General features: G+C 42.7%; 1 protein-coding gene across 1 annotated transcript; it reads right to left on the bottom strand.

Annotated features, from left to right (window-relative positions):
• Positions 1-1,358: 1,358 nt before the first annotated feature.
• ABRAXAS2 (abraxas 2, BRISC complex subunit) lies at positions 1,359-27,678 on the bottom strand. The gene is made up of 9 exons (XM_054581670.1): positions 27,580-27,678; positions 23,758-23,848; positions 18,581-18,617; positions 16,313-16,379; positions 9,748-9,938; positions 8,857-8,976; positions 8,244-8,328; positions 6,174-6,288; positions 1,359-3,685 (listed from the first exon to the last, which is right to left on the bottom strand). The coding sequence occupies exons 1-9, from the start codon at positions 27,676-27,678 to the stop codon at positions 3,216-3,218; spliced, it is 1,275 nt and encodes a 424-aa protein (XP_054437645.1). The 3' UTR covers positions 1,359-3,215.
• Positions 27,679-27,751: the final 73 nt, after the last annotated feature.

Below are 27,751 nucleotides of genomic sequence, written 5' to 3'. Positions count from 1 at the left end.
CCGTCACCGCACGATGAGAAATCTCTTGGACTCAGTATTTTCAGTGGCTGCAGACGACTGCTTCTGGGGACATAGCCACGTTGAACGGTTCTGCTGTCATTGGCACGCCTTCCCAGGGATTTGCTATGAGAACAACACTGTCATAAACTTCCTCTTGCCAAGCCTGAACAAACAGAAGGCCACTTCCCAGCACCGCATTCTGGAGCACGGGCAGCGCATGGCACTCAAGAGGACACCTCCCTGTGGATGTGTCAAGGCTCCCCCCTCTCCCCCCCCCCCCCCCCCCCCCCCGCCATCAGAAGCTGCCCCGTGTCCGGCCTCCGGGGATCAGAGCCGCCGATCGGAATGTGCCGTCCTCACTCTCCTGCCTGGTTTAGGAATCACAAACATCACCGTGACAAGGGAGTTGTGCGGAACCCCAGAACTGTGCCCCGGTCTGCCTGTCATCAGGTTGGAAAGGAAATGTCCCCCATGATTCGTGAGCACCACACTTGCAGGACCTGTAGCCTCCAGCACTCCCACCCCCCAGAATCAAGGTGTGGGGAAAAGGACGAAGCAGAACCTTGTAAAAGAGTGAAGATCTTTGCATGACAAACGAAACCTATAGTCAAGGCGAACCAGACCCGGAACACAGCGAGTAACAATTATTTCTATTGTATTTTTATTGTACATCCCCTGAGACTTTACCTCCTTAAAATAAGGATTCACGAGGCAGTCAATTTCAATCTCTTTATTAAAGCCGTTATTGTCACTGTCTGCCCCCTTACCCCCCCCACCCCACACACTCTGTGTCTGGAATTTTAAAATATACATCCCTGGGGCCTGAGTGTTTCGGGTTGAGATTTCTGTTTTTTAATGTTTTGATCCTTCTCCAAAAAAGCCAATGACAGCATGTAATCACACATTTCCAGACTTCTAAGGTAAAAGAATCCAGTCTTCTCTCCTCCAGTAAGAGACCTAGAGTAGAATCTGAAAAGGCTACAATCCACATTTTAAAATCCTGCTGAAAACAGACTATCACCTCGGACTTGGAAGAGACGTATCACTCAGCTGGAACAGGGGCCGCAGACCCTCCCCAGGCGCCTGCGTGATTCCTGAGCCGCTCGTTCGCAGGGCGCCACTTCCTACCACACAGGCAATCCCGGCTGAGAAGTCTCTTCAAACAAGATCAGTTCTGATGTGAAAGGTGCCTTTTTGGAACTTCCTAAGATTCAGTTTTATTCTCTACTGATACCCAGTTCTCTTGGTAACTTGATACTCAACATATTCTCCTTGAAATCAACAGAAACATTTTAGTAAGTTGTGTTCTTGGATTTCCCTTGAAACCAGTCTTACCAAAAGAAAGAAAACAACAACAACAAAACCCAACCACCACCACCAAAAAAACCAAACCTATGTGGAGATGAGTTTTTATGCCCTTTAAAAAACTGTTTTAAGTTTACTAAGAACTGCCAGAATGAGTAAACTGAGGCAAGGCCTTGTCGGGTGCTGAAACAGACATTAAAACAATGGTACCATGATTAAATAAGTTTTTATTGTCACATTTAACTGCTTTGTCAGATATACATTGTAGACTTCAGTATGGCATAAAATAAAAATAGATTCCTGAATGTCAAAACAGGGACAGGGGAAATGGCAATGGCACTTAAAAAAAAATTTTAATTCACACTGGTGTGGAAGCCCTAGTAGGTGCTGATGAAACCAGAACACATTTGCAGATAGAGAGGTCTGTGACATTTCAAATCAAGTGGCAGTGGTTTAAGGCCAACAGAACCGGCACTAGGAAAGCACAGACCCCGCGGAGTGGGCATCAAAAGAATGGCAGTTTCAGTGTTTCATTTTTCAGTCCGGGTTGTCTAATTTAGCATTGGGACTGGCTCAGTGGGTAAACTTCTCTCCTATAAAATGAAACTTCTCTTTCAGAACCTGGATGGTAAGCCTCTTTGACAGCTTCCTTATATTTCCAGGTTTTAACTAGTCTAAAGGAAAGGCAGTTATGTTCCAAAGCATTACCTTCGTGGGCTGACCTCATCATAAATGGTGGGTCTTGTCATTCCCAAACCAGGAGCCTAAAATGCTCATGAATGTCTGTAGTGGTTTCACACATTCTGGGCAAAACTAGAAAACAAGCACTAATTAAATAAAAATATAAGTGCATCCCAACAGGAAGTCTCAACACATTCCACAACTATCCTCCAAATGGCAGCTTAAAAATAAAAGTATGGTTATTCAGATTTAAAATGAATCTTAATTCACCAAGATTCTCAGCTTACTGAATGTCTTTCCTCCACAAATAAAACTAATACTAGGATTTGTCAGAAGGTCTAAATGAGTTATATCCCTTAAGTATGAACTCGGCTAAATCCACTGCATCTGGAGTCTGTCCCTCATAAACCTTAGGTCAGGAATACAACCCCTTTCTGGGACCCACTGCTGCGTGCCCTTCGTTTAAGACTCCAGAACAGAGACTGGGAACATGGCTAGTGCAACATAGCAGTCACTGTAATTCCACGAAAGAAAAATAAGTAATTTATTTTATGACATACTTATTTGGATGATTACTTACTGGTAATTAGTATTTCTACATGTTTTTTAAAGGCAACCATTTTAAGTGACAATACATATCAGGCTAGTAGAAAAAAGTTAAAACAAAGCCTTCTCTTTCGATCTCACGAAGTCATGCAGACAAGAGAAGCTACGTCCGGTTTGTTCCAATCAGGCTCCTTAGAATTATCAAAATTTTGTTTCTGGCAAAGATGAATTTGACTCATCATAGAAAGAAGGGTCTTTGAAGGCTGCTGCTAAACTCATTTCCCTTTGAAAAAGTAAATTTCAAGGCATGATAGTGCAAGAGGTAAGTTTTTGATTTATAGAACATTTATAGACTAATTGTGCTTAGTCTCTAATTACCAATTTATTTTTAAAGAACAGAAACTACGCTGATAAGTTTCTCTTTGCCTAAATTTACCAGTACATCCATGAATCGCACCAGAATTAGGACAATTTGATTATCTGAATGACGCTGTTGCGACACCTGACACGGTGTCTGCAGGTGAGGCCCTTTGGAGGCGAGGCCCCTCCCGGTTCTGTGCCCAGGACTCTCTGGGAGCCCAGGGGTCTGAGAAAGCAGTTCTCCCTCCAGATTCAGTCCTCAAAAAACTCTCTCAACAAGCGATTAAGAAAACAGTGCTAGGTGAAGAGTTCCTTCCGCTCCGTTAAATCTGGGAGGTCTGAGTGTTCCTGGAGCCCCCGTCGGGATGTGTCAGAGGTCGGGAATCCCTCGCGTGTGAGTAGTCGCTATGAGGGGGCTCTGTGGGATCAATCAAATTTTCATAATCACTGTCGTCTGATTCCTCCACACTGTCGCCAGCTGCTCCTTGGGAAGGAGCAAGGTCTGCTCCCGCTCCCGCATACTTCAGTCCGGCGCTGCTGGGAGCGTAACTGGAAGAGCCCACGGCTTGAGGTCGTGGCATAAAGACACTTGTCTCCATGCGCGAAGGGCTCAAAGTACTTTCTTGATTGTTGGGGTGAAAATCGGAGTAAGGGGGCGGGGGATCTGAGGCCTCTGCATCTGCCAGTGTGCTTCTACCTTCAGTTGCAAACCCCGCATAGGGTGTCCGAGGGCTGAACGCCGGCTCCAGGCTTTCAGAAGGCGCCTGTCTGTTGATCATCGCCTGCTGCAGTCCTGGGTGAAAAGAGGAAGAAAACTGTAACACAGCCTATAGCTTCCCAGCTGTGCACCCCAGTGCATTAAACAGCCAACCTGAATGTCCTGGAAAAACAGCAACAAAGCAGTGACACTGATTATTACTGTTGTTTTACATTGGCACAATGCTTCATAATTTACAAAATATTTCGCTATACATTAATTCATTTAAGCTTCGAAACATTGACAATGTCATCATTATTGATATTATTGTTTCGATTACATAGGCAAACAACTGGAGTGCGAAAAGGTTAAGTGACTTCACGAAGGGAACAGCTAGACATGGGCCTGATGCTCCAAGAGCAGGTTTTTCAAGCGCAGCCCCTACTGCCCTCACCTGCTGCTGAGTGTGCCAAGACTGGGAGGACAGAGGGTGAAGAAAACAGTCCTTATCACCCTCGGCAGCCCTCTGAATGTTTTCCTTGACAAACCTTATATCAAAAAACACTTCTTAGCCCTGGCCGGTGTGTCTCAGAGGACTGAATGCCTGCCTGCAAACCAAAGGGTCACTGGTTTGATTCCCAGCCAGGGCACATGCCCAGGTTGCAGGCCAGGTTCCTCGTAGGGGGCACATGGGAGGCAACCAATCCTCGTAGCTCTCACACACTGATGAGGCGCCCTCTCTCTCTCCCTCTCTTCCCCTCTCTAAAAAAATTAAAAAATAAAATCTTAAAAAAAAGAAAACAAAACACTTCTTTACAGCTACCTGTCACTATACACACATATACCTCTTTCTCCTTAAAAGCTAAAGAGCCCTCTGTTAGGTGGCCAGTTTTTCCAGGTACTAGGCCATAATTTCGCCAATTTTGTGAATGCTCTGAAAGCCCCATATCTGAGTCTACAACCTTTAAGTTTTTTAAAGTGTACTTCTAAAAAGATTTTATATATTTATTTTTTGAGAGAGAGGGAAGGAGAGGAAGAAAGGGAAGAAACATCCATCGGTTGCCTCGCCGCATGTACCCCAACTGCAGACAGAAACCGCAACCCATGTGCCATCATCGGGATTCGAACCACTGACCTTTCACTTTGTGGGATGACACTCAACCAACTGAGCCATGCCAGTCAGGGCAAAAGTACATTTTTAATATTATAAAAATGATACACACTTTTACAAAATTTAGAAAAGAACAAAGAAAAATTGGCTACAGTTCTATCACCCAGATAACACTTAGAATTTTGGTAAAAAGATCACAAGATTTGAGGTTAAAAATGTAAACTTTAGGTTTAAGGCCCCCCACTTATTTCCTGAGCTCCACTTTTATCATCCAGCCTGTATGTGTTGCATATATATATATATTTTAAACATAGCAAAGATCATGTTTATACTATTTTCTATCCTAATGTTTTTGCTTAAGATTATATATTGTACTTAAAAACTCACTTCACTGGCTGTACAATATTCCACTATATAGAGAGACCAAAATTTATTCAACTATAATACTACTGTTGTTTACTCAGGTATTTTAATAGATTGTTTCCAAGATTTTAGAATTAGGAAGTTGGGATTAACATTCTTGTGCATAAATCCCTGTCTACATTTCTGATTATTTCTAGAAAACTGTATCAGTAGAAATGAACCAGTTATCATTTACTTAGAAGCATAAATTACATTTTAATTGGTTAGCAAATATATTTTTTTTTACAGATTTCATTTATTTGTAGAGAGAGGGGAAGGGAGAGAGGAAGAGAGGGAGAGAAGCACTGATGTGAAAGAGAAACATCAACTGGCCGCCTCTCTTACGTCCTCCGTTTGGGTCGAACCTGCAACCTAGACATGCGCCCTCACTGGGACTCAAACCAGTGGCCTTTCCCTTTGTGGACGATGCCCAACCAACAGGGCTACACGGGCGAGTGCGGTTTGCAAACACTCTTATTAAATTACAAATGGCAAGCTACACCTTTCTCTCTCTCACACTTGATATTATTTGCCATACATTTTATAAATTTTACCTACAAGTGTTGTATCTGGTGGTATTACAGCAAACATGTCTGTTACCATGCTGAAATTAATAGATTCTTGGGCCTAATTCCCATTCAGCCAGCTGGTTCTTCAGCTTCATGGCACCCCCCGTCCATAGTTACCAACAGACAGACATTCAAAGCCTTTGCTGTGACCCTGCCTATGAACCGAATATAAAGTTAAAAGAGTTTTCAGTGGTGCCCTTAGTGGCTGCAGTGAGCGCAGGCCGCAGTCCCTGCCGGGCGGGCCGGGGCTACGCGGTGACGAACACTCCCCCTTTCCACCTTGGGTCTGCTTTTCCTTCTAGCGGGACAGACTCAAGAAGGGCACCATGAAAAACATCACTTGTCTTCTGAAAAAGCATGAGGAAAAGTGGACGCCTGCTCCCAAACAGCCCAACTTGGGGCTTTACGGGTGTAGAAGGATTCATGTAATTTATTCTATAATTCGATGTTTAAAACCAGACACTTCCCTCATAAGGAATGGTAAAATTAATAGGAAACTCACTTCTTTCTTGCTCCTTTTCATTTTTCCTCTGAGTTATTTGTCTTCTTAATTTGTTCACTTCTGCTTGGTAAGATTCAACTACCCGCTCGCTCTTTTCTACATCTGCACACACTGCCTGAGGGGAAAACGACAACAAGGACAATTAGTTGAAACCCCGGCGCAGGCGTTCTGTAAATACGGCACTCACTACGAACCAGGGGCCGGTGCTTCACCCCTGGAAAACAGACCGCCGGGAGAACCACCCCTGGGGTCCGAGAGACCAGTGCTCTTCTTACCCACAGGCTCGTTTTCTTAATTTTGTTACGATGAGTATGTGGTTTAGCTTATCTGTTCTTGAAAAATAAGGGTAAGTGGGAAAGATGCATATATTTTCCTGAATTATTCATTTTTATTGAAATAGGAAGCAAACTTTTGATACCAGTGTAGCATACAAAGAACACAAAAAAGACAGGAATTAGATGCTTTCAACTTTTATTTATAATCAACAATCACCAATCAGATGACATTAAAAAAGAAGATTTAACAGAAAATATTTTTAATTAGGGAGAGCTGAAAAAGTAAGTTCCCCAGTCAAGATTTAATGAAACGCCCTTGCTGGGTAGATCAATTGATTAGAGCATCATTCCCAGTACATCACGGTTGCGGGTTCAAGCCCCAGCCAGGGCACATACAAGAATCAACCAATGGCCCTGGCTGGGGTGGCTCAGTGGATTGAGCACCAGCCTGAAAACCGAAAGGTCACCGGTTTGATTCCCAGTTGGCACATGCCTCGTTGGGGGTGTGCAGGAGGCAACTGTGTATCTCTCGCATACTGATGTTTCTCTACCTCTTTTTCTCCCTCCCTTCCCCTCTCTAAAAAAGTAAATAAATAGTCTTAAAAAAAAAAAGAATCAACCAATGAATGCATAACTAAGAAAAACAATTCGATGTTTCCTCTTTCCTCTCTCACTCTAAAATCAATCAATAAAAATATTTTTAAAAAAGAGTTAATGAAAGAGAACTATTTGAGATTATGCCTCTGTGATTTAATTGTTCACTCCAGGGCGCTCTATGTGCGACTGGCGTTTCCAGGGCAGGCCTTCTGCAACAGCAATGAGCTATACAACAGCAGCCCTGAAGTCCGCTGGACAGCGCTGAGTCTAGAGACAGCATAGTCATGAATGTAGGACAAAAGGCTGCTTTCCACGGCTCATTCCTTCCCTGGCCAGAGCACCAGCCACCGCCAGGAAGCAGGCCGGGCACCGGCGAGCCAGTACAACGCTCCCTTCGCTGCCAGGTGTCCATGACCCTGAGTTGGAACGCGGACTCTGGGAACTGCCGGCTGGACACTTCCTTCTCTTGCCCAGGCTGCACTCATCTGCCTCCTTCCTCTCAGTGGCTGCCTCCACTCCTCACTCTCGTCCTGGGCCTTCTCCCCCAAAGCGAGGCCTTTTCCAGGCCTCAGGGAGTTTCCCTGGTGCCACCACCTCCCTCTGTGTCCTCCACGCCTCTTTTGTTCTTTAGGTTTGAGAGACAATCACTGCTAGATGCAAAAGGGATGGAAAGAATGCGGGAAGCCCTGCCAGCACCTAGCTCGGTATCGGCGCACAGGAGTTGCTTCTACAAGCGTCTGCTGCACAAGTGACTCGGAATGAACAGGCTCCGCTGTAACCCTCCCACTCGGCGAGGTGCGGGGCAGAGTGAGTGAGTGGGAGGGGTAGGCGGGGCTGTCCCTGCCGGGGTCAGCCTCCACTCAGTGCACAACTGGCAACATAGCCCAGTTCTTAGCAACCCCGCTTTAAAATCGGGTACATTCTCCTAGAAAAAACACTCTTATAACTGGGTCACAGCATTGAAAATAGTAATACTGCTGCTGAACTCCGAGGGTCTAGTACGGGCCCGCAAGGGGAGACAGGCTTCCGCAGGCTGGCACGGCGCCCGCTGGCTGCCTCTGATGCTGCCTTGAGAAAGCACATTCTCACTTGCGGGCCATGATTCACTGGTCCGTTGGGAGATGATTAAAAATTGAAGTAGGATTAAAAGCATGGGGGCAATACAAATAAGATAAAAACTAGGAAATAAGTCAGTTACCTGCACTTTCTCCTGAAGTGCATTATAAACCTGATAAATCGCCCTGATGTCTTTCATTACTCCATCCTTGTCAAAGAAGTCAGTACTGGAAGACAGAAAAAAGATGTCACAAAGGGGACTGCAGCTGCTCCGAATCTGGAAGGTACTTTCCTACCACTTCTGCCTTTACCTAGCACCTAAATGCTGTGCCTACAAGGTGACAGCGTATCAGCAATAACATCCACCCTACCAGAATTATAAAAGAGAAATACAAAATAACCCATGTGACTAAGGCAATTTAAAAAATAATAAAAAGCAATCCATTTTTTAGGGACCACAGTTAGCTTTCAGGATCTCAGAATTATACATATTCTAGTCACTTTTGTATCAATTACAAAAAAAAAATATTGTGACAAATGATTAAAAAAAGTAATGACAAAAGCAAACTATCTTTTCAATAAGAATAACATTTTGATACGTCGTGGTGATGGTAGAGGATTACCGCAGTGCATTTTTCAATTTTAATCATATCAAACTTGATTTCACATTTCTCCATAAACCTTTTTTATCTACATAAACCTTTTAAGTCTTAGCAAAAGAAAAGAAAGGACTTGCATTCTGTCTTACCACTTACCCATGCTCTTTGATAACTTTGGCGTAACTCTGAGAAGTATTTGGCACTGAAGACACTTTATACTCCTGCTGGCTGGTGTTGCCCAGGTTGGGAATGGCCAGGGATATCCTCTGATTATACCTGCGGGCAGATTGGAAGGGGGGAGTCCCGCTAACAGCTCGGCTCTGACTCAAGAATGGGTCATGGCAACGGGGTCCCAGTCTTTGTGCTGGGGAACGGCAAGAAGGTCTCACCAAGCACCTGCTTTCAGACAACCCGAGGAGGTGCGAATTAGTAATTTTTGTCCTTCCCTTAAAGTAGAAACTCGACTGTAAACTCCTTGAGAGCAAGGGTTGTTCTTACACATCTTGTGTGTCCCCACAGTGACTGACAGTGTGCTGAGGTGGCTGCATGTGCTCAAGATACTAATATATTAGTTGCTAATTAATATATTAATATATTAATGTAATCTTGCAAATGGCTATTTAACAATAATTATTTTCACTGATTTCAATTTAATTTATTCTACTACAAGTGAATTTCCAGACAGAAACCTTTCTGTTGTTTATAACAGACACCATGATCACAGGATCTTTTTTTAAACAAGTTCACAATGCAAAACCCTCCTTAACCAGTAGGTGGATCAATTTTACAATTCTGTCTTTAAAATTACCATCAGACTTCCAGAGCAATAGAAGATTATGGAGAAGCAGGTGATGATTTCCAACTGTTTATTCCTATAAGAATTCACGCGTAATTAACATGTCTTGCTAATGCTTCTTCATTCAAAAACAATTTTAATTTATATAACTAACTGACAGGAAAATACCTTCTCTAACTACAAAGAAGACTAGCTAAAAAGAGAATTTCCTATTTGCATGAGGCCTGCTTACGTGGGAATGCTTTCTTTACCTTCGATTTGGTCTAAAGAGAACATATTCTAAAGCATGAGTGGAATTGTTGGCGGTGGAGATGAAGCTGAAGAGAAGGAAGACGAGGTCGGGTACCCCGAGGATGCGGGTGAGCTGCTTGTGGAGGACCTGCTCTCTGTACGACATTTGCTGCTGTGTGTTTCGCCGGAATCTGTACCACCCGATAACTTTCTGCAACAGAAACAGAAGAGAAGTATTAAGAGTTGCATGAAATCTTACAAATTTAGTTCTGAATGTATTCATATAAACACCTGTACACAAATGGCAATAGCTCTGTGTGCAATTCCTCAAACCAGAAAACAACGCAATTGCCCAGCAATAGGGTAAACGGACTGGTATGGCCACACACTGGACACCTTCTCAGCAATAAACACAAACTACTGACATATACAAACAGATGAATTCCAGAACAATTATGCTCAGTGAAAGAAGCCAGACCCAGAAAAAAATTATGCCACAAGGTTCTATTCATTTAAAATTCTAGAAAATGAAAACTAATCTATAGCAACATGGAGCAGATCCAGTAGATCAGCGGCGGACTGGGACGGGGCTGGGGTGCGAGAAGGAGGGATTAGAAAAGGGCCCAAGGAAGCTTCGCAGTGGTAGACATGGTCATTAGCTTACGAGGACGGTGGTTTCATGGGTGTAGGCACATATCAACCCTTATCAAAGTGTGTACTCTAAGTATGTGCAGTTTATTTTATGACAGTTACACCTCAATGCAATGACAAACTATAGGTTAACTAAGCTGGTTAAGAGGATTAAACTGATATGTTATCAGGAAGACTAGTTCCCTAATGTGACCAGCTGAACATCTAGATGACAGATGACCTACAAGACATCTGGGAGTTTGCTCAAATGTTCCTGGGTGCCACCCAAACTGGCAGAATCAGAACCTTTATGGGTAGAGCCAGGGACCTGAACTTAGGATAAGTTCCTTGAGTTTTTTCTTGTGCATACTAAAGTTTGAAAACCTCTGCTGTAGAGTCAATCAATTATTTATTAGAAGAATAATCTTCACATAGCTTCCTTCTTTGAAATAAACTCCTTGAGTGAAAAAAAACATGTGCTAAGGTGTAAAAGTAGCTTAAAATTGTGTTATATAAAAATCAACAGTAAATTTAGATTGCATTTTGGCACTTTCATGTAAGAAGGATATAAACCAACCTTTGCTGAGTTCCTGTGCCAGGGCCCCAGCTAACGATGTTACAAATATTTTCATTAATTATCATAACCTGGGAGGTGAGTAATGTTTTCTCCACTGAATTAACATCACTACAAGGTACTACAGGGAATAAATACTACCTGCCCTCAAGTAGTACTAATGAGCATAAAGTACAACTTTAATTAATTCTGATAGTCTTTAAATAAAATGAAAACCCAAACATTTCTGACAGCGTATGAGGACTGCCTGGAAAAAGTCCAGCCATTGTTAATACAACTAGAATGGTTTGTGCGACATCAATGTAACCTGGCAGCCAAGGAGAGTGAACTGAAATGTGCATGCATGAACAATGACGACTTCACTGTACTAGTCAGTGGGGGCGGTAGATGCCGTTGAGTGAGCATGTGTACTGTGTGGCCGTCACATTCAAAATGACTGAGTGAGTAGAGCAATGAATCTGCATCAAATTTTGCATTAAGCTTAAATATTCCTCCGTGGAAACTATTTGGATGATTCAGAAGCCACAGCTCTGGGCAACTGGTGATTGGCAGCTAAATCAGGACAACACGCCCGTCACGCATCACGTCTTGTGTAGAGTATTTTGGTGAAAACATCAAATTACCCAGATGACTCAGCCCCCCTACAGCTCAGATCTTGCGCCCTGTGACTTCTGGCTTTTCCCAAAACTAAAATCACCTTTGAAAGGGAAGAGATTTCAGACCATCGATGAGATTCAGGAAAATATTGCAGGGCAGCTGATGGGGATTGGGAGAACTGATGTCCCAAGGAGCCTGCTTTGAAGGAGACTGAGGTGTCATTTTCCTATGTACAACGTTGCTTATATCTTGTATCTTCTTCAATAAATGCCTATTTTTTCATAGTACATGCCTGAATACCTTCTGGACAGACCTTGTATACCTTATAAAAGAGATGTTTTGTCCAAAGTTACAGAGCTATGACGTGATAGCCAAGATCTGGAACATGTCTTCTTCTACTGCCCAACATTAACTTTGAAATTCCACATTAGTCACATAGTGGTGGTCATAAAAAAGTGAAAAGAAGTTTTCCTTAAAAAAAAAGTGGATAAGAAAAACTATCACCTGGCTACAGCTACTGATGTCTAAGAACATGACATACTAGACTCTAAGTCTCAGTGCTCTGTATTTAATGGTGGAGCTGGCACCTAACGGTGGGTATGGCCGAGTGTGTCTCACGCTCCCCGCATCCCAGCGAAGACCCGAGAGCTGGGCACATTGACTGTTCTCGTGAAGTCCTCGCTGGGTAAAGACTCCTGCAAGTGGCTACTGGATGAGTATGCATTTCACTTATGCTGATTCCAATTGTTTTATTCCATTTATATTTTTTGAGAAGTGGGAGACTTATACATTTATTTTGGATACCAACTGACAGTAATGAACTTATTCATTTATCTGCTAAAAAAGATGCCCCCTTCATTCTGATCAGTGAAAGCTAAAATGCCAATTTAAGTCAAATTGGTGATATCTGAATCTACCTCTTCCATGATGAAAAATTATGGATATCTTTCCCTAAAACCTTAACTCTGCTAAAGTTTCACAATTTTTCACAAAGGTGCTCCTCCCTACTCTCTACGCTAGACTTTTGCTTACATTTTTCTGGAGCCAGAGCAATCATCCCCAATGCTGCACTCTAGTCACCTTTAGGTTGTGTTCTTTTTGGCCTTAGGATGCTATTAAGACAGAAGTTATGTTTATCATTATCTATTTCAGAGCAGGCGTTTCTGGAAGGCATACATCTTCCTCTCACTTGCTTTTTTGGCTTCTGGCAACTTGATAAACCATATGTGGATTCTGCCAGAGCAGCAATTCAGAATGTGGACACTCTGCACCTTCTGGGGGATTTTAATATCAAAAACATTAGTCTCTATCTTAAGCCTAATGCATTTTAAAAAAATGTTTAGCAAGGTACAGTTTCTATATTTGAGAGCCACACTTTTTTAGTAAACATATTTCTCTATGTATTTTATATACTCCATAACTTGTGACAAAATCTTTATTACCTTGTGTTTTCTAATGGATAATCCTAGGACTCAGATAACTTTTTTAATTACTATGTACTTATTTTATATGAGTTTAAGTTATTCAATATTTTCTCAATTCTCACATTTTTTCAATTAAATATTAGATTTGAAGCCTGCTAGCAGAGGTAATTTTTTTAAAGTTCCCATCATTTTCTTAAAGAGCGGATAGTAATTAAAATATTTTCTCTGGGTCTGGCACTGTTTGAAGTACATGTGTATTTTCAAGCCTAACATTTCAAACGTACCTTTCAGATAGCACAATAACCCTTGTAAGGTGAAGATACAATTTTACCTTTCCTGGGGGTTCAAAATGTAAACCAGCATTACTACTATAAAGCTCTCTAGTCATCTAAATACTACGCATCATCTTTGCTTTTATAGTAGAAATTTGAACTTTTGAAAAAACCCTTAGAGAGTTTATATTATGTATAAGATACCACAGAAAATGCGATGAAATGTAAATTAGTTTTTGCCCCTAACATATACCATGAAAAAAAATTGTTTTAGCGCAAAGTTCTACAAAATTAAAATTGCAGGTCAATTTAACTTTTTGAGAATCTTGGCCTTAGAAAAAGCAAAGTTAATGCCACAAAACAACCTATGATTGGTCTACTGTGTCTCAAAACAGCAAATCCAATTTTAAAATCCCCAAGTCAGTTTGGAAATGGGTCCATATCCACTACTAAAAAAACTCCATAGTATTTTATAAAGCAAAGTAATTTTTAAAAATTTGTCGTTTTCCTTTTTTAAAAAAATCTTTCAATTATAGTTGACATTCCATATTATATTTGTTTTAGGTGTACAGCCTATTGGTTAAACATGTATATGATTTACGTGGTGATCCCTCGCAGTATCAATTTATTTTCAATTATAAAATACATTTATTTATTTATTTTGAGAGAGAGGAGAAGGGAGGGAGAAAGAGAGGAAGAGAAACATCAATGTGTGGTTGCCTTTTGCTCACCCCCAACTGGGGACCTGGCCTGCGATCCAGGCATGTGCCCTGACTGAGAATCAAACTGGAGACCCTTTGGTTTGCAGGCCGGAGCTCAAATCTGCTGAGCCACACCAGCCAGGGCTGTAAAATACATTAAAAAAAAAAAATCAAATAAAGTCTCCCTTTATCAGTAGCCCTCTCCCAAAGTAACTACTTTTAAGTTTGGTTGGCTTGCTTCCAGATCTTTCTGTACATTTAAACACTCACTCAGACTTGTTTTAAATAGGCCCAAATTATATTACTTCCTTTTTCACTGAACATTAACTTAGAGACCTCACTGTATCATTCCATGAGAACCTGCCTCATTGTTTTTAATGGCTGTTCATAACCCATTATATGAAGGTAACAACCTAACTTAACCGTTCCCCACTGGTGGACATCTAGATTGTTTTCAAAATTCTCACTATTAACCAAAGAGGCAACAAGCTTCCTTGCGCACCGGGTCAGGAAGCCAGGCTGCTGGGTTTAAGCCTTGGCTCCACTGCTACTCACTGGTGACCATAAGCAAGTTACTTAACCTTTGTTGCCTCAACTGTGAAATGTGGATGAGAATAAAAGCGATTCACCTCACTGGGCTGTTGCAAGGATTAAACGTGTCACTGCCTGGAAAGTGCCTGGATCATGGCCTGGCACACAGGTAAAGTGGTCAGTAAGACCAGTTTTTCATGTCTTTGTGCCTGGATGCTATTATTTACTTGGGCCAGATTCCTAGAGGTGACCCTGCATATTTAAAATTCTGTTATTGCAACACTCTCCTCCTAAATGTCTGTATCAACTTCCATTCCCACCAACCACAGCCCCGCCCCCGCTTCCCACAGCCTTGCCAACACTGGGCATTAGCAACCCTTTCACGCTGTGCCAATCTGATAGACAAAAAGAGTGTCACGTTGCTTCAGTTTGCGTTTCCTGATAGAGGTTAAATATCTTTTCATTTATTTCTAGCCATTGTGGAGTGCTTTTTCCTTTTTTGTGAATTTCCTTTTCATAACCTTTATTGATTTTTCTCACTGTAAGTTTTTCATCTGTTATTAAAAAAAAACTTCCTGGATCTTTTAAAATAATTTGTTGATTTTAGAGAGATAAGGGAAGGGAGGTAGGGAGGGAGGGGGAGTTGGGAGGGAGAGAAACATCGATTTGCTGTTCCACTTACTTACGCATTGATTGGTTGACACTTGTATGTGCCCTGACCGGAGATCAAACCCACAACCTTGGCACATGGTGATGACGTGCTAACTAACCAGACTCTCTCCCTGGCCAGGGCTCTTCCTAGAACTTTTAATATATAGTGAATGCAGTACAAAACTGAGCTCCAAAAAAAACTTTCAGGGAACAAATTTTAGTTTTAGAAAGTGTAATAAAGATTCATTATCTAAAGTATGAAAATAAATGAACGAGGAGGTAAGGCAGTGGTTGAGGGAGGAAGGACAGACTGTAAGAGACTCTAGAATGGAGGCTCCTGGGCAAGTCGCTGAAAACGGGACAGAGGGGCCATGCTGCCTGTGGCAGCTCTAACTCCCTTCCCCAGGTGGGTGGGCGACTAGCTCAGGCTCTGCTGAGGCTGAGCACCCCCGGAACTTGCCATCACTCAGAGCCACGTGTCCTTCCCTCTGGCCTACGCCCCCACTTCCCGTTCATCCTCTCATCCCGCCTGCTTTTCTTCCTCCCTTCATACCGACAGGGGTGCGGGGACTAAGCTGGAAGCAAACACCACTCCCCTCTGCCCCCCGGTGCCTGGCAGGCCAAGCCCGGCACCGCCATGATTCCTCTCCTCCACAGGGAATGTTGTAAAAGCTCTTTTTTTAAAAAAATAATAATATGTGCTTCTAAGCAAAGGCATTTTGTTTTCTGTTTGACAAGTTGAAAACTTTCTGGTACTTTTTTCCTCAAATGATAGTTTAATAACCAATCTGTTTTTCTAGAATTTATATATTACATGTTATAATAATTATTACAACAAAAATTATAAAATTAATGCACATGCTATTAAATTTTGCAAAATTATTTTTTAAATTATAAAGTAGAAAGCAAAACCACCCAGACTCAACTCAATTATTGTTAATTTTCAGGTTATAGTTCATTTTTCTTTCCATATCTTTACATGATGGAATCATACCATAAATATCTAAACTTTTTTCTACTGATATATTGTAAATATTGTCCCACACCTGTAACGCATATTTAAAATTTACTCAAGGTAACAGAACTCTCATATAGAACATCAAGCTGCAATGTTCATTGACATTCCTTTCTGGGTTTAAGCTTTGGATGATGAGGTAAGGAGTGATTTCCAAATCAGAATGGGCAACAAAAGCAACATAACATACCTTTCTCCGATCTTTAAGGATCCTGTCCAAACTCTCTTCGTTAACTTTGCTTGCATAGTCATAAAAACTGTGTTTTAAGAGAAAAAAGTGTATTAAAATCACACAATATCGCGACATGGATATGCTTAGCTGCATGAGTCTGAGCTATCTAATCCCATTCTATCTTAGTAATAAAGATAGAATTGTCTTCAACAGATAAAGAGGAGTCAATCTAAATGCTTTACTGATATGAGGTATCTTTTACATCAAAGAATACATCCAACATGTGGGAGATGCTGATAGCAACTAATCATAAAATATGTGACATCTTTTCCTTGTTTCTATGTACTAATTTTTTTTTTCCAAAAAAAAAGAATGCAGCTCATTTCCTGAGCAATGAAGGGAAATGAACACCTGTTGGATCCTTAACCAGAAACTTAGCTGCATGCTTTCTCCTGCTACTCACTTCATTCTTGCCTCAATGCTGGGTGGTGTCAACAGATAGCCACCTTGCATGAATAAAAAGTTCTGGAATAACCAGAGGGTAGGGGTGTGTGTAGGGGGTGAGCACCACCCAGGCCCAAAAACTCAACGAGCTTTATTCCGATTTTTGTAGATGCAGATATTGAAGTGAAGTGACTTCATCCAAATCATAAAGCCAGCAGCTGGAAGAGCTGGTATTTTGAGGCCAGGCCTGGCCGGCTTCAAACTGAATGCACTCGCCCCTAAAGCCGCCGGTCCGGCCAGGGCCCTGTGCTGAGCAGTGTGTGGGCTTTTCTACTGCTGGTCTGGTCAAGGTTGTAAGAATGCCACCCCCCACCCCCCGTCTGCCCCCATAAGCCCAGGCCTTAAAGGGTAAGAAGGAGTTCAAGATAAAGTAAACACACTGAGCTGGGAGTCGGAGCCACCAGCTCCAGCTCAGCTCTGCTTCTCTGTGCTCCTGAGCACGTCTTAACCTCTCTGCCCTCCACCTCCTTTTCTGCAAAATAGAGTTTGGAGTAGACAGACGATTTCTAAGATTTCTTTGAGCTCTAAGAATTATGAGTCTATGATTAAACTGAGCTAAATTCTTGTTCTGGTATGGCTTTGCTGACAGTATTTTAAGGAATTTCTCAAAAGGGCAAGGCAAGGAACACCAAGCAACGCTCTGCATGGTCAGGGTCTGACTGTGGACCAGAGGCCCTGTGGGGACCAGGGCCTGCATCATTTCCTTTGCCCTGAGACCCTTCCCAGATGCGCTGCGGGTCATTCATCTCGCTTCCTTCTCCTCTCTCAGGTCTGTGTGAATCTAGGATAGACGGGTCCCTGGGCTCCTCCGAGGCCTTGTCCACAGACAGCAGCCTCGCAAGAAGAAAAGGTTCTGGGATAACGAGAGGGTACGGGCGTGTGCAGGGGGTGAGCACCACCCAGGCCCCAGGGGTTCTGGGGCCAGGCAGCTGGCGTTTGGGCCAGCGGGGGATGGGGCGGTCAGGGCGAGCCACAGGGCACCCGCAGCGGGGCAGCCAGGGCTCAGCGGGGCAGCCAGGGCTCGGAGCTGGCAGGTGCTTAGAGAAGGAAGTGTTGCCGGGGCGCGGAATTGAGTGGTGAGAGCAGCCCTGCGGGGACGGGAGAACAGGGCCTTGGGGAATGTCCAGAAACACAGAGGTAATGACCTCGCCGCACTGCCGTCAGGTGGACGGGCTGGAGCTCAGAAAGGAGGCCGGGGCCTGGGTGGGAGCTCGGGGAGCAGAAGCCAGTGTGTGGGGACTCTGGCCTTTTTCACCCTCATTCCATGCCCCTCCCCCCGTCCCGGTCTCTCTGTCATTTGCTCTCTCCCTTCTGAATGTCTCTCCTCCCACTTTTTTCTCTTTCTGTCCTCTAGTCGGTCATAATATGCAACAGGTGTATATTAAACACAAAAAGAAAATTTTATGTTCTCTTTGGTTACATTTTAAAGTGAGATACTGAACATTTTTTTTCCTCCTAAAAACACCCCTCAATTATTTTCCCCGTGTGTGATCCTGGTTAACGCCCTTCTCTCTGGGTGAAGCGCTCTCACCAGGGAGGCTGGTGGGACGCTTCCACTCTAAACCGCTGCGAACAAGACTCGTAAGAGGTATACAGGGTTTGTACCTCCCCTTTTCCTAACCTCTCACAGTGCCACACGCACACCCGCTACTCAATAAATGAATGAATTTGGATGCCCTCAGCTATACTTGTGTCTCTCCAGCCACGATCAGCTATAAATTCACTAGTCTTTAATCAGTTAATCTTTTAATAAGCTAAAAGCTAGAGACGGGTGTGGCTTACCTAAAAAGTTTTGAACAAGGCTGGTGGTTATGGATTTCTGTAATTAGAAAGAGAAAATATATATTAGTTAATCACGTAAGATACAGGGAACTCAAAAAATTACCCAGGATTTTTCTGGCCAAAATCTCGGACAATAAAAATATAGTTTTCCCCTTCCAAACAGGTGCTGTGTGTACACTAGTGAAGCACGGAGTCTTTACAGTATTTCAACACAGGGCACATCCCCAGAAGCATGTGACCCGGACGACAGCCCTCTGTCTTCGCCTGCCTGGGTGCAACAAGCCCGCCCCCGGCAGCTCGGTTCAGTTCAGGGTGGGCAGTACCGCGCGCCTTCTTCAGTCTTTCCTGGTGAGGGCACGAGGGGAGACACCACCCCTGACTGGAAGCACCTGTCAAGGCAGGTCGGAGCTGTGTGACAGCTTGGGGAGAGGGCTGTCCCCACCCTGCCATCAATAACTTACTAACAGCTCAGGACAGCTTGGGCCAGGCATTCTGAAGGGGAAGAATGGGGGAAACTCTGGAAGTCTATCAACCCTTTCAAAGATGGTCAGCATCAAGGGAAGCTGATATTTATAAGGCAGATCTGAAAGGATTGCTGTGATTAACCAGAACAATTTCTTCCAACTCATCAGGGGGCCCAGGGTCTGGTTTGCTTTATGAGACTATGAGACTAATTAGCCATTCAATTCTGTTAGCAACATTCTCCTGGACAGCAACTCATTACCTGCTGTTTAAAATGTCACAGCCCAGAGTTACAGGCTGCAATTTTAACTCAATTAAAATGGAACCACAACCCTAAAAGACACGGGGCTATTAGCCTCTGTGCTGCTGTTACTGCTGCCAAAACACATGTATGGGTACAATACTTCAACTGAAAAAAAAAGTTTGCCTAGGAGGCTGTTGACATAGTGATACAAATAAGAAAACCTCATCTATGATAGAAACTGTGCCCTTCTTTTATCACCAAAATGATACTGTTATACCTAAGTTATTTCAGAGATACTTTTAGTAATTAAAATTTGAAACATCTGTAGCAAAAACGTTATCTAGACTTCAGGGAAGAGGGAAAAAAAACCTCATCTTCTACTTGACAGGAAAGAATATTTTAAGAAAATCCCTAGAGTAAACGCTGAACTCTGAATACACCTCCTGTCATCGATCTGGCCCAGCAGACTTCTGGTGTGACTTACAGCCTGGATTAAAAGCGCACAGAGACGCACTCTCGATACGGCAGAGTTCCTGAAGAAGTCGAAGCTTCCTCGTGTCAGTTTTTTGCAACACCTCACTGAGCTCTCCACGGAGAGAACAGGGCGGTGGTCTCCAATACGGCAATGCTGCGGGCTGGCATGAAGTGGGTGGGCACGCGGGTCGCTGGTGGGTGGGCCCTTGGCCGGGCGGCCTCACCCCGGGATCCTGGGCTTTCCCACTCTCCAGAACGCGTCTACACCAGACCCCTCATTGTCCTGTGTGTGGCGACTCTGCACACACGTCCCTACAAATCCCTGCTGGGAGGTGCTGGGTTCTCGTTCATCTTCCTCTCTCTGCGTCTCCGCTCCTTCGCCCTCCATTCTTTCCAGTAACTGCCACTGCGTCACCTTGTTCACTACGGAAACCCCTGTTGCCTGGCACAGCTCTGCTTCACATGAGTTAGCACGGCTTTCAAAATTAGTATGTACTCAAAACAAGACACAGATACTTCATGCTCAAAATGTGATATTCAACATAAAGTCTCCCTTACTGTATAGTCGAGTAAAGATGTCTGTGCATGGATTCACACATTTCAACAAATAATATATTTGGTTAACTTATTTTATTTAAAACATCTTATTCTGAAGGTTAAGCTATGCCAGAAAATTTCTTCGCATTATCACTAGGGAAAACTACTCATGGCACTTTGCTTAATGTTTGGCCTTTCAATCCAGGTTTTCCAGAATCCCTGGTTTACACTTTTTAATATAAATTTTGTTTATTTACTTACTTATTTATAAAGCATATTGGACATACAGCATTGTGTTAGTTTCAGGCTTACAACACAGTGATTCAACATTTACATCCCTTGTGAAGTGATCGCCACACTAAGTCTAGTGACCGTCTGTCAATGCACAGTTATCGTGACATCGATGGTGTACCATACGCTCGTGCCTTATTTTATAACTGGAAGCTTGTGCTTCTCCACGCCCTCCCCTGTCTGGCAATCACCGGTGTTCTCTATGTGTGAATCGGTTTCTGTTTTTTTTGCTTTTTAGATTCCACATATATGACCTCACGCTGTATTTGTCTTTCCTTGTTCGATTTTTTCATTTTAGATAGTACTCTCTAGGCCCACCAATGTTGTCACAAATGGTAAGATTTCGTTCTTTTTATGGCTGCATGATATTCCATTTTATGCACGTGCCACGTCCTCTTCATACATTTGTCTTTCAACGGACAGAGGCTGCTTCCAGATCTTGGCCACTGTAAACAATGCTGCAATTAACATTGACAGGAGTGCGTATATCCTTTTCAATTGATGGTTTTGTTTTCTTTGGATAAATACCCAGAAGTGGAATTGCTGTTTTGTACAGCAATTCTACATTAAATTTTTGAGGACCCTCCATGTTGGCTGCACTAACATACTTTCCAACCAACAGTGAATGAGCGTTCTCTTTTCTCCATAACCTGGCCAAGAGTTGTTGTCTTTTTGATAATAGTCATTTTGACAGATGTGAGGTGATAGTTTTGTGGTTTTGATTTGCATTTCCCTGATAATTAGTGATGCTGAGCATCTTTTCATGTGTCTGTTGGCCATCTGTATGTCTTCTTTGAAGAAATGTCTATTCAGATCCTCTGCCCATTTTTAAACTGGATTGTTTGCTTGTTTTTTAAATGGCTAATCAGATGGGTTTTTAAAAAAAGATTTTATTTATTTATTTTTCGAGAGAGGGGAAGGGAGGGAGACAGAGAGGGAGAGAAACATCAATGTGTGGTTGCCGCTTGTGTACCCCCTATTGGGGGCATGGCCTGCAGCCCATGCACATGTCCTGAACAGGAATCGAACTGACAACCCTTTGGTTCGCAGGCCAGCACTCAATCCACTGAGCCACATCAGCCAGGGCTGTTTGTTTGTTTTATGATGTTGAATTGTTACGAGTTCTTTATATATTTTGGATATTAACCCCTATTGGCTACATCATTAGCAAAAATCTTCTCTTTACTCAAAGCAGGTTGCCTTTTCATTTTGTTGATGATTTTCTTCACTGTTCAAAAACTTTTTAGTGTAATGGAATCCCATTTGTTGATATTTTTCTTTTGTTGCACTTGCCCACGCCCACAGAGACATATCCAAAAAGGGAAGAGTGAGGTCAAAGAGTTTACTGCCTATGTTTTCTTCTAGTTATTTTACGGCTTCAGGTATTACATTTAAGTCTTTCACCCACAATATGTATTTATTTAAAAAAAAAAAGAGAACAATACATTTAAAATACTAGCAAACACTTTGTCCATGAGATCCATAGTCATTTCAAATACTAAGCCGGGGGCAGACAATAAAATAAAAGTTGCTGAGCAGAAGACGTCCGTCACGGCGCTGTGCCGACCGGGACACTACTGACTGGCACTGCCCCATTTCCACAATGTATGGAAGTGGGTGTTTACTGCAAGAACCAGAAGATTTCAGCATCAAAGAATCACTACACTCTGCTGTAGAATCTGAATTACTTTATCATGGTATTTGTTTAAAAATAAACAGCTAGAATATTCATCAGAAATGCTATTTTTGAGGTCATGCCAGATAGGAGAGCCCTTTCTTGCACGGTTTGCTGTCAGTTAACTACATCTGGCATTTTAACCTTCACCTACTAAATTAGTTTTGAAAAACCAAATGCAAACACTAAATCAGTGCACAGATGTCCAATGAAACCAAATCCTCCCCTTCAGGATTTTAAAGAGTTAAGCAAAACAAACAAACAAAAAAGCAAAACCTCAATGAGAGAATAGCTATACTTGTATGTATCAAGTCTTTATTTAACAAGTCGATGTTGTGGAAGTGAGTTTTATAGTTCCAGTGCTGTAGAAGAGAGCTAGTCCCCTTTCCCCTAGTCCTGACCCTGCCTCATCCGCGTCCTGGCCTCCCACCCCATGTAGGAGAAGGCTGTCAGGACAGGCTTGAAATTGATGACTTAGCCCCAACATGACCTGGCCTTCAGGCAGTATTTCAAACCACTCATTGTCACACAAACTGTGTCGGAGTCACAGAAACAGGCCAGATCCCCTGCATGTTTCATGCACTCCTTGCCCTGTTCCTCCGAATGTACTACCCTGGCCCCGAGTTCACCTTCTTCACGATGTCTTTGCTGATTTCACCCACTAGCAGTTCCCGCCCGCCACCAATTTATGGGTCTGGTCTGTTCCTGTTTTACAGCACTCATCTTGCACTGCCTGGTACTTCTGTGCACTTGTTTTATCCTCCCCACTCTCCTGGAAGGCAAGGATGTATCTGGATATTCCTCTCATTGCCTGGCTCACGCCTTACACTTCAATAAATGTGGGCTGTATAAGGGAATGAAATGTGCCTTGCTTTGTTCTGAGTATCAGGATATGCAGTTTGATGATATACTTGAGGTACAGCTAAAAGGTACCGTCTTTTATGAAAAAAAGACTGATCCCAATAGAGTAAGGCATCTATAAACACTCATTCGTCTTCCCCAAGAATCTCCCCTAAACTGACTGACTGACTTATTCGCCAAAAGACTGTACAGATTTAGCAAATATCTTACGTAAACGAGTGTGAACATCTTTGCCAGACTCCTTCAGAAAGGACCTGCATAACATATCCTTTCGCTGTAGTAGGAGGTGATGTTGGCAACGGGGAGAGTCTAATTTGCAAACCTGAGGTTCGGAGTGGTTTTAAAAAGACTATTAAGTGCAACAGCACACAAAAATTCAGTCCAAGATCACTTAGTGGGTACGGGGCAGCTTTATAGAATACCCAAACCTACAGCTATGTGCTACACATTTACACTGACGTATACAAACATTTCATAACACTTACTAGTGCAAATAGTTGCACTGTGATTTTAGTGGTTTTCTGTGTACTTTTCTCATCTTCTAGATTAAAATCAGTTACGGGCTAAAGAACAAACAAACAGCACATATATATAAAAAAGAGCACTTCGAAGGTCTGCGACAAACTTGCTTACCAATGACTTGCAGAAACTCCGTGTTGCTGATCTGTGAGTCACTGATGCTAAAGGTTTCCTCTTGTCTTACCTCTCCCAGCAAAAATCCTTCCTAAAAGTAAGAACAGAAAATAGTTGCAGAATAAAAGTAAAGATGATTTTTACTGGCGTTAGGAGGAATTTAGAACATAATTTTAACAATAATCCAAATAAGTGTGGCATGTGAACTACCATTCTATAAACCAACAAGTAAGCTGAAAGCAATCTGAAATATATTAACTGGGTTGTTTGAAAAAAGGATCCCATACAAGAGGAAATATTATTTTAATCCCTTCCAGTCTTCCCTGTTTTTCTGAAATAAAAATGAGTGAATTCATCACCTAAATCCTACTAAGTAGAATAACTAACGTCAAAAAAGCTCAGCAAGCAGAAATATTCCAAGCTTGTTTTCTTGAATCAGCATACAATTTATGTCATCGTACTAGCAACAGTTAAAAGGATAACAGTTAAAAAGGATAACAGTTAAAAAGAAGTTAACACAATGCACGACTAATTGCTCTTGTATAAGCTGACATGGGAAATTAGGATCTCAGCAGATAAACTCTTATCACTCACATGAAAGTGTTTTTTCACTAAACGCAAAGACTAGTTAATTTACACCTTCAGAGAAGATATACCACCATAATCAATTCTGGATTACTGAGCTTAACCTACCATCGGAGCGCTTGCTGTCACGTTCAGCACAAACAGCGGGGGAACACAGACCCCAAATGTCAAAATAACTTCGCTGTACAGATGGGCTGTCCTGGCACCTCCCTCCCGGGGACCCACAGGGCTTACCCCTTCCCTCCACTAGGCTCTTTACTCCAATAGTGCCTTGTCAGAGAGGTCTTCCCAGCCAATGTAACGAACAGAGCATCCGCCGGACACTCTGTCCTCTTTACCCCGCATCCTTTTCCTCCGCAGTCTTTTCACTCTCTGCGATATTACATATTTATAGGAATAAATGTCTATCCCCACTAAAATGTAACTTCACGAGAGCAGGGACGTTGTCCTAGTTTATTGCTGTATCAGCACCTAGCACACTGCCGAACAAACTATGAAGTGCTCAATAAATACTGGTTGAATAAATTTGCTGAAATAATGCCCTGTACTGTATACCTTTTTGTAGTCTAGGGTGATCCTTCAAATCCATTAAAGAAGGTTCCTAATTCAGGAACATTCCCCATTGGAATTGAGAATCTGTGGGAGTGAGGAGGGAAAGACAGATGCTTTATAGTATAGTTTTTGTATTGGATTAGGGGAGTGGAGGGTCCTATAATCCTAAACCATCATGTACAGGATATTCTCAAATGTGAGAAATAAGGAAGTCTCCTTAAAAAAAATTGTCTCGGATGTTAATTCTCTCAGGAGTCAGCATGACTACTAGTTTGAGAAACACTGACTGAAAAAGCTTCTTTCATCTTATAAAAGTCTTTCAGTTATGAGTTATCACTACAGAAGAGAAACCTTGTAACAGGTAAAATAGAAAAAAAATTAAAATTTCTACAGAACTTTAGAACACATCTACAGATTCCTAGTGTTCCAATCTAGAGTTGCCAGATTTAGCAAATGAAAATACAAGACACCCAGTTAAATTTGAATTTCAGATAAATAATAATTTTTTTAGTATAAGTATATCCCATCAAATATATCCACCAAATATTACATCAAAATGATTTGTTTATCTGAAATTCAAATTTAACTGGATGCCCTATATTTTATCTGGCAACTCTACTGCAGTTCTCATTTTGAAAAAGTCAACAGTGACATCAAGACATTCTAAAGCCAAATATAAAATAAATGCTTATTTACTTACTGGTCTGGGATTATCTGAGCCACTGTTACTTTATAGCATGAGTAGGCAAACTATTGTGTGTGGGCAGAACCTAGTCTAATGCCTGTTATTGTATAGTCCATAAGCTAAGAATGATTTCTACACTTTTAAATGATTGAAAAAAATAAAATAGGAATATTTCATGATGTGAAAATGTTATGAAATTCAAATTTCGGTGTCCATACATAAAGTTTATTGCAAACAGTCACCCCGATTTATTTATCATATATTGTTGCTTTTTCCCTACAACAGCAGAGTTGAGTGGTTGTTAGAGACCACTTGGCTCCCAAAGCCTAAAACATTTACTATGTGGCCCTCTATACAAAAAGTTGGTTAATCCCAACTCCTTTCTTGCTGGGGTCAAATAAGAATGTACTACAAAAGCAAATTCTTGGTTCTTCAACTTTGAAATATATACAATTAAAATGACTTTACTCCACATACATAATTGTGGCAAGGTTAACATAAACAGGTATGGTCATATCCAATACAGTTGCAAACTACTTGTCATTGGTGGTCTAGCCACTATACCTGGCACAGGGTAGATATTAAAGAAATGCCTCTTGAATTAAATCAATAACAAGCCAAGTAATATAACCACACCACTGCCGTTTGTAGAAAAACTTAGCCACTTTTCAACAGGTAGCTGCTTATTCTTATAATGACCTCGTCCCACACATAAACTGTGACAATACTAGGCAATCCAAAAATTAGAGGTTAGGAAGCATTATTTCAACAATACCTAGCATTTCCACGGACAGCAGGACTATCACGAACCACCCACATTTGGAACTGCATTACATTATTAAATAGCCGGCTGTAGGATCAAAGGCCTGAGTGTCGAGAGACAGGAGTGGCCTCTGGAGAAGCCCACATTGTGTATATTCTTATCATTAATCTCCACCGCTGGCACTGAAGCGATGGAAGGTACATTAATTTAATGTCGTCTAATTTACTAATGGAATTGCCTCTCTACAAGTTTTTATTAATGGAAGCTAAGATTGCTGACATCCAACCAAATCCAGTTCCTTCTTCTGCAGGGTATCATTTTGCTTTGTAATCACACACACACACACACACACACACACACACACACACTCTCTCTCTCTCTCTCTCTCTCTCTCTCTCTTATTTAAATAATTTGAACAATTCACTCTTAGCATCATTTAAAATCATCCCCCAATTTGGTGAGCAAATGAAACACTTCCTTACAGATAAAACACTATCCAGTTTCACAAAGAATTTCCACTCAGAGGTCAGTGACATGAAGACCATCCATAAAATAAAGACACTGAAGCTGACAGGCTCTGCTCGCTCTGTGGTCTCCAAAGCCTGTGCATTTCCGATCACTCACGCGCAGGCCTGTCACTTCCCCATTTCACTGCGACTTAGTTCCGGGGCCTTAGAACAGTTGCCGAGGAAATAAACATGCAACTTCAGGGCAAATACACCTTACACCTAACACTCCCGTTTACATTCTCCGTTTTCCATCGAGAAGAAGAAAACACACGAGCATATGTAACAAGTATGAATGGTGACAGCCATGGTTTTCCTCGTCACACCCCACGACAACCTGTATAACGAGCGGGCGGGGCGGGGCCCCTGGGCTCTTTCCCGACCCCGGGCTCCCCTCACGAGTCCAGAAGCCTGACACTCAGGGAGGGGCAGGCGCTCCGATTCCACTAAGTGACCTCTGACACTGCCGGCGGCCGGCCGGGCCAGCTTTGCTAAACCGGAGACCGCTGTCCCGGGACGGTCGGGCGGCGGAAGGCACCGAGCGAGGGGGCCCATCCCGAGGGAGAAGGAGCTCGGGGCAGCAGGAGCTCGCCAGGGGCGGGAGCAGCCCGGGTCAGCAGCTCCCTCGGGCCGGCCGGTGAGCCTGGGGCGCGAGCCGCAAGTGGTCCGGGCGTCGCCCGTGACAGAGGCTGGAGGCCTCAGCGGCCACGGCGGGGGGTCCCAGCACCTACGTGGTCAGCGTTGCTGTTGGCGCTGTGGAAACACACAGCGCTGAAGGTGTAGCCCGAAATGGAAGCCGCCATGATGGAAATCTCCAACTCTCCCATCATGCCCCGCGGAGGGCACGCAGTCTTCCGGCCGGCCTCGCCTCTTGGCATCCTGGGAAATGAAGTCTGCGGCTGT

The sequence above is a fragment of the Pteronotus mesoamericanus genome, unplaced genomic scaffold, assembly GCF_021234165.1.
Source record: "Pteronotus mesoamericanus isolate MK-2021 breed Mesoamerican mustached bat unplaced genomic scaffold, CSHL_Meso_final contig_657, whole genome shotgun sequence".
Classification (NCBI taxonomy): domain Eukaryota; kingdom Metazoa; phylum Chordata; class Mammalia; order Chiroptera; family Mormoopidae; genus Pteronotus; species Pteronotus mesoamericanus.
The sequence above is the reverse complement of the archived record's forward strand: the minus strand, read 5'-3'. Positions and strand labels throughout refer to the sequence as shown.

Excerpts from the sequence above, each read along its gene's own strand:
- ABRAXAS2 (XM_054581670.1), bottom strand. The coding sequence starts at position 27,678 with ATGATGGGAGAGTTGGAGATTTCCATCATGGCGGCTTCCATTTCGGGC. Across the intron at positions 8,977-9,747 it reads CTCTTTAGACCAAATCGAAG|GTATAATCAGAGGATATCCC; the intron begins GTAAAGAAAGCA and ends ATCTGCCCGCAG. Across the intron at positions 3,686-6,173 it reads TGAAAAGGAGCAAGAAAGAA|GACTGCAGCAGGCGATGATC; the intron begins GTGAGTTTCCTA and ends CTTTTCACCCAG.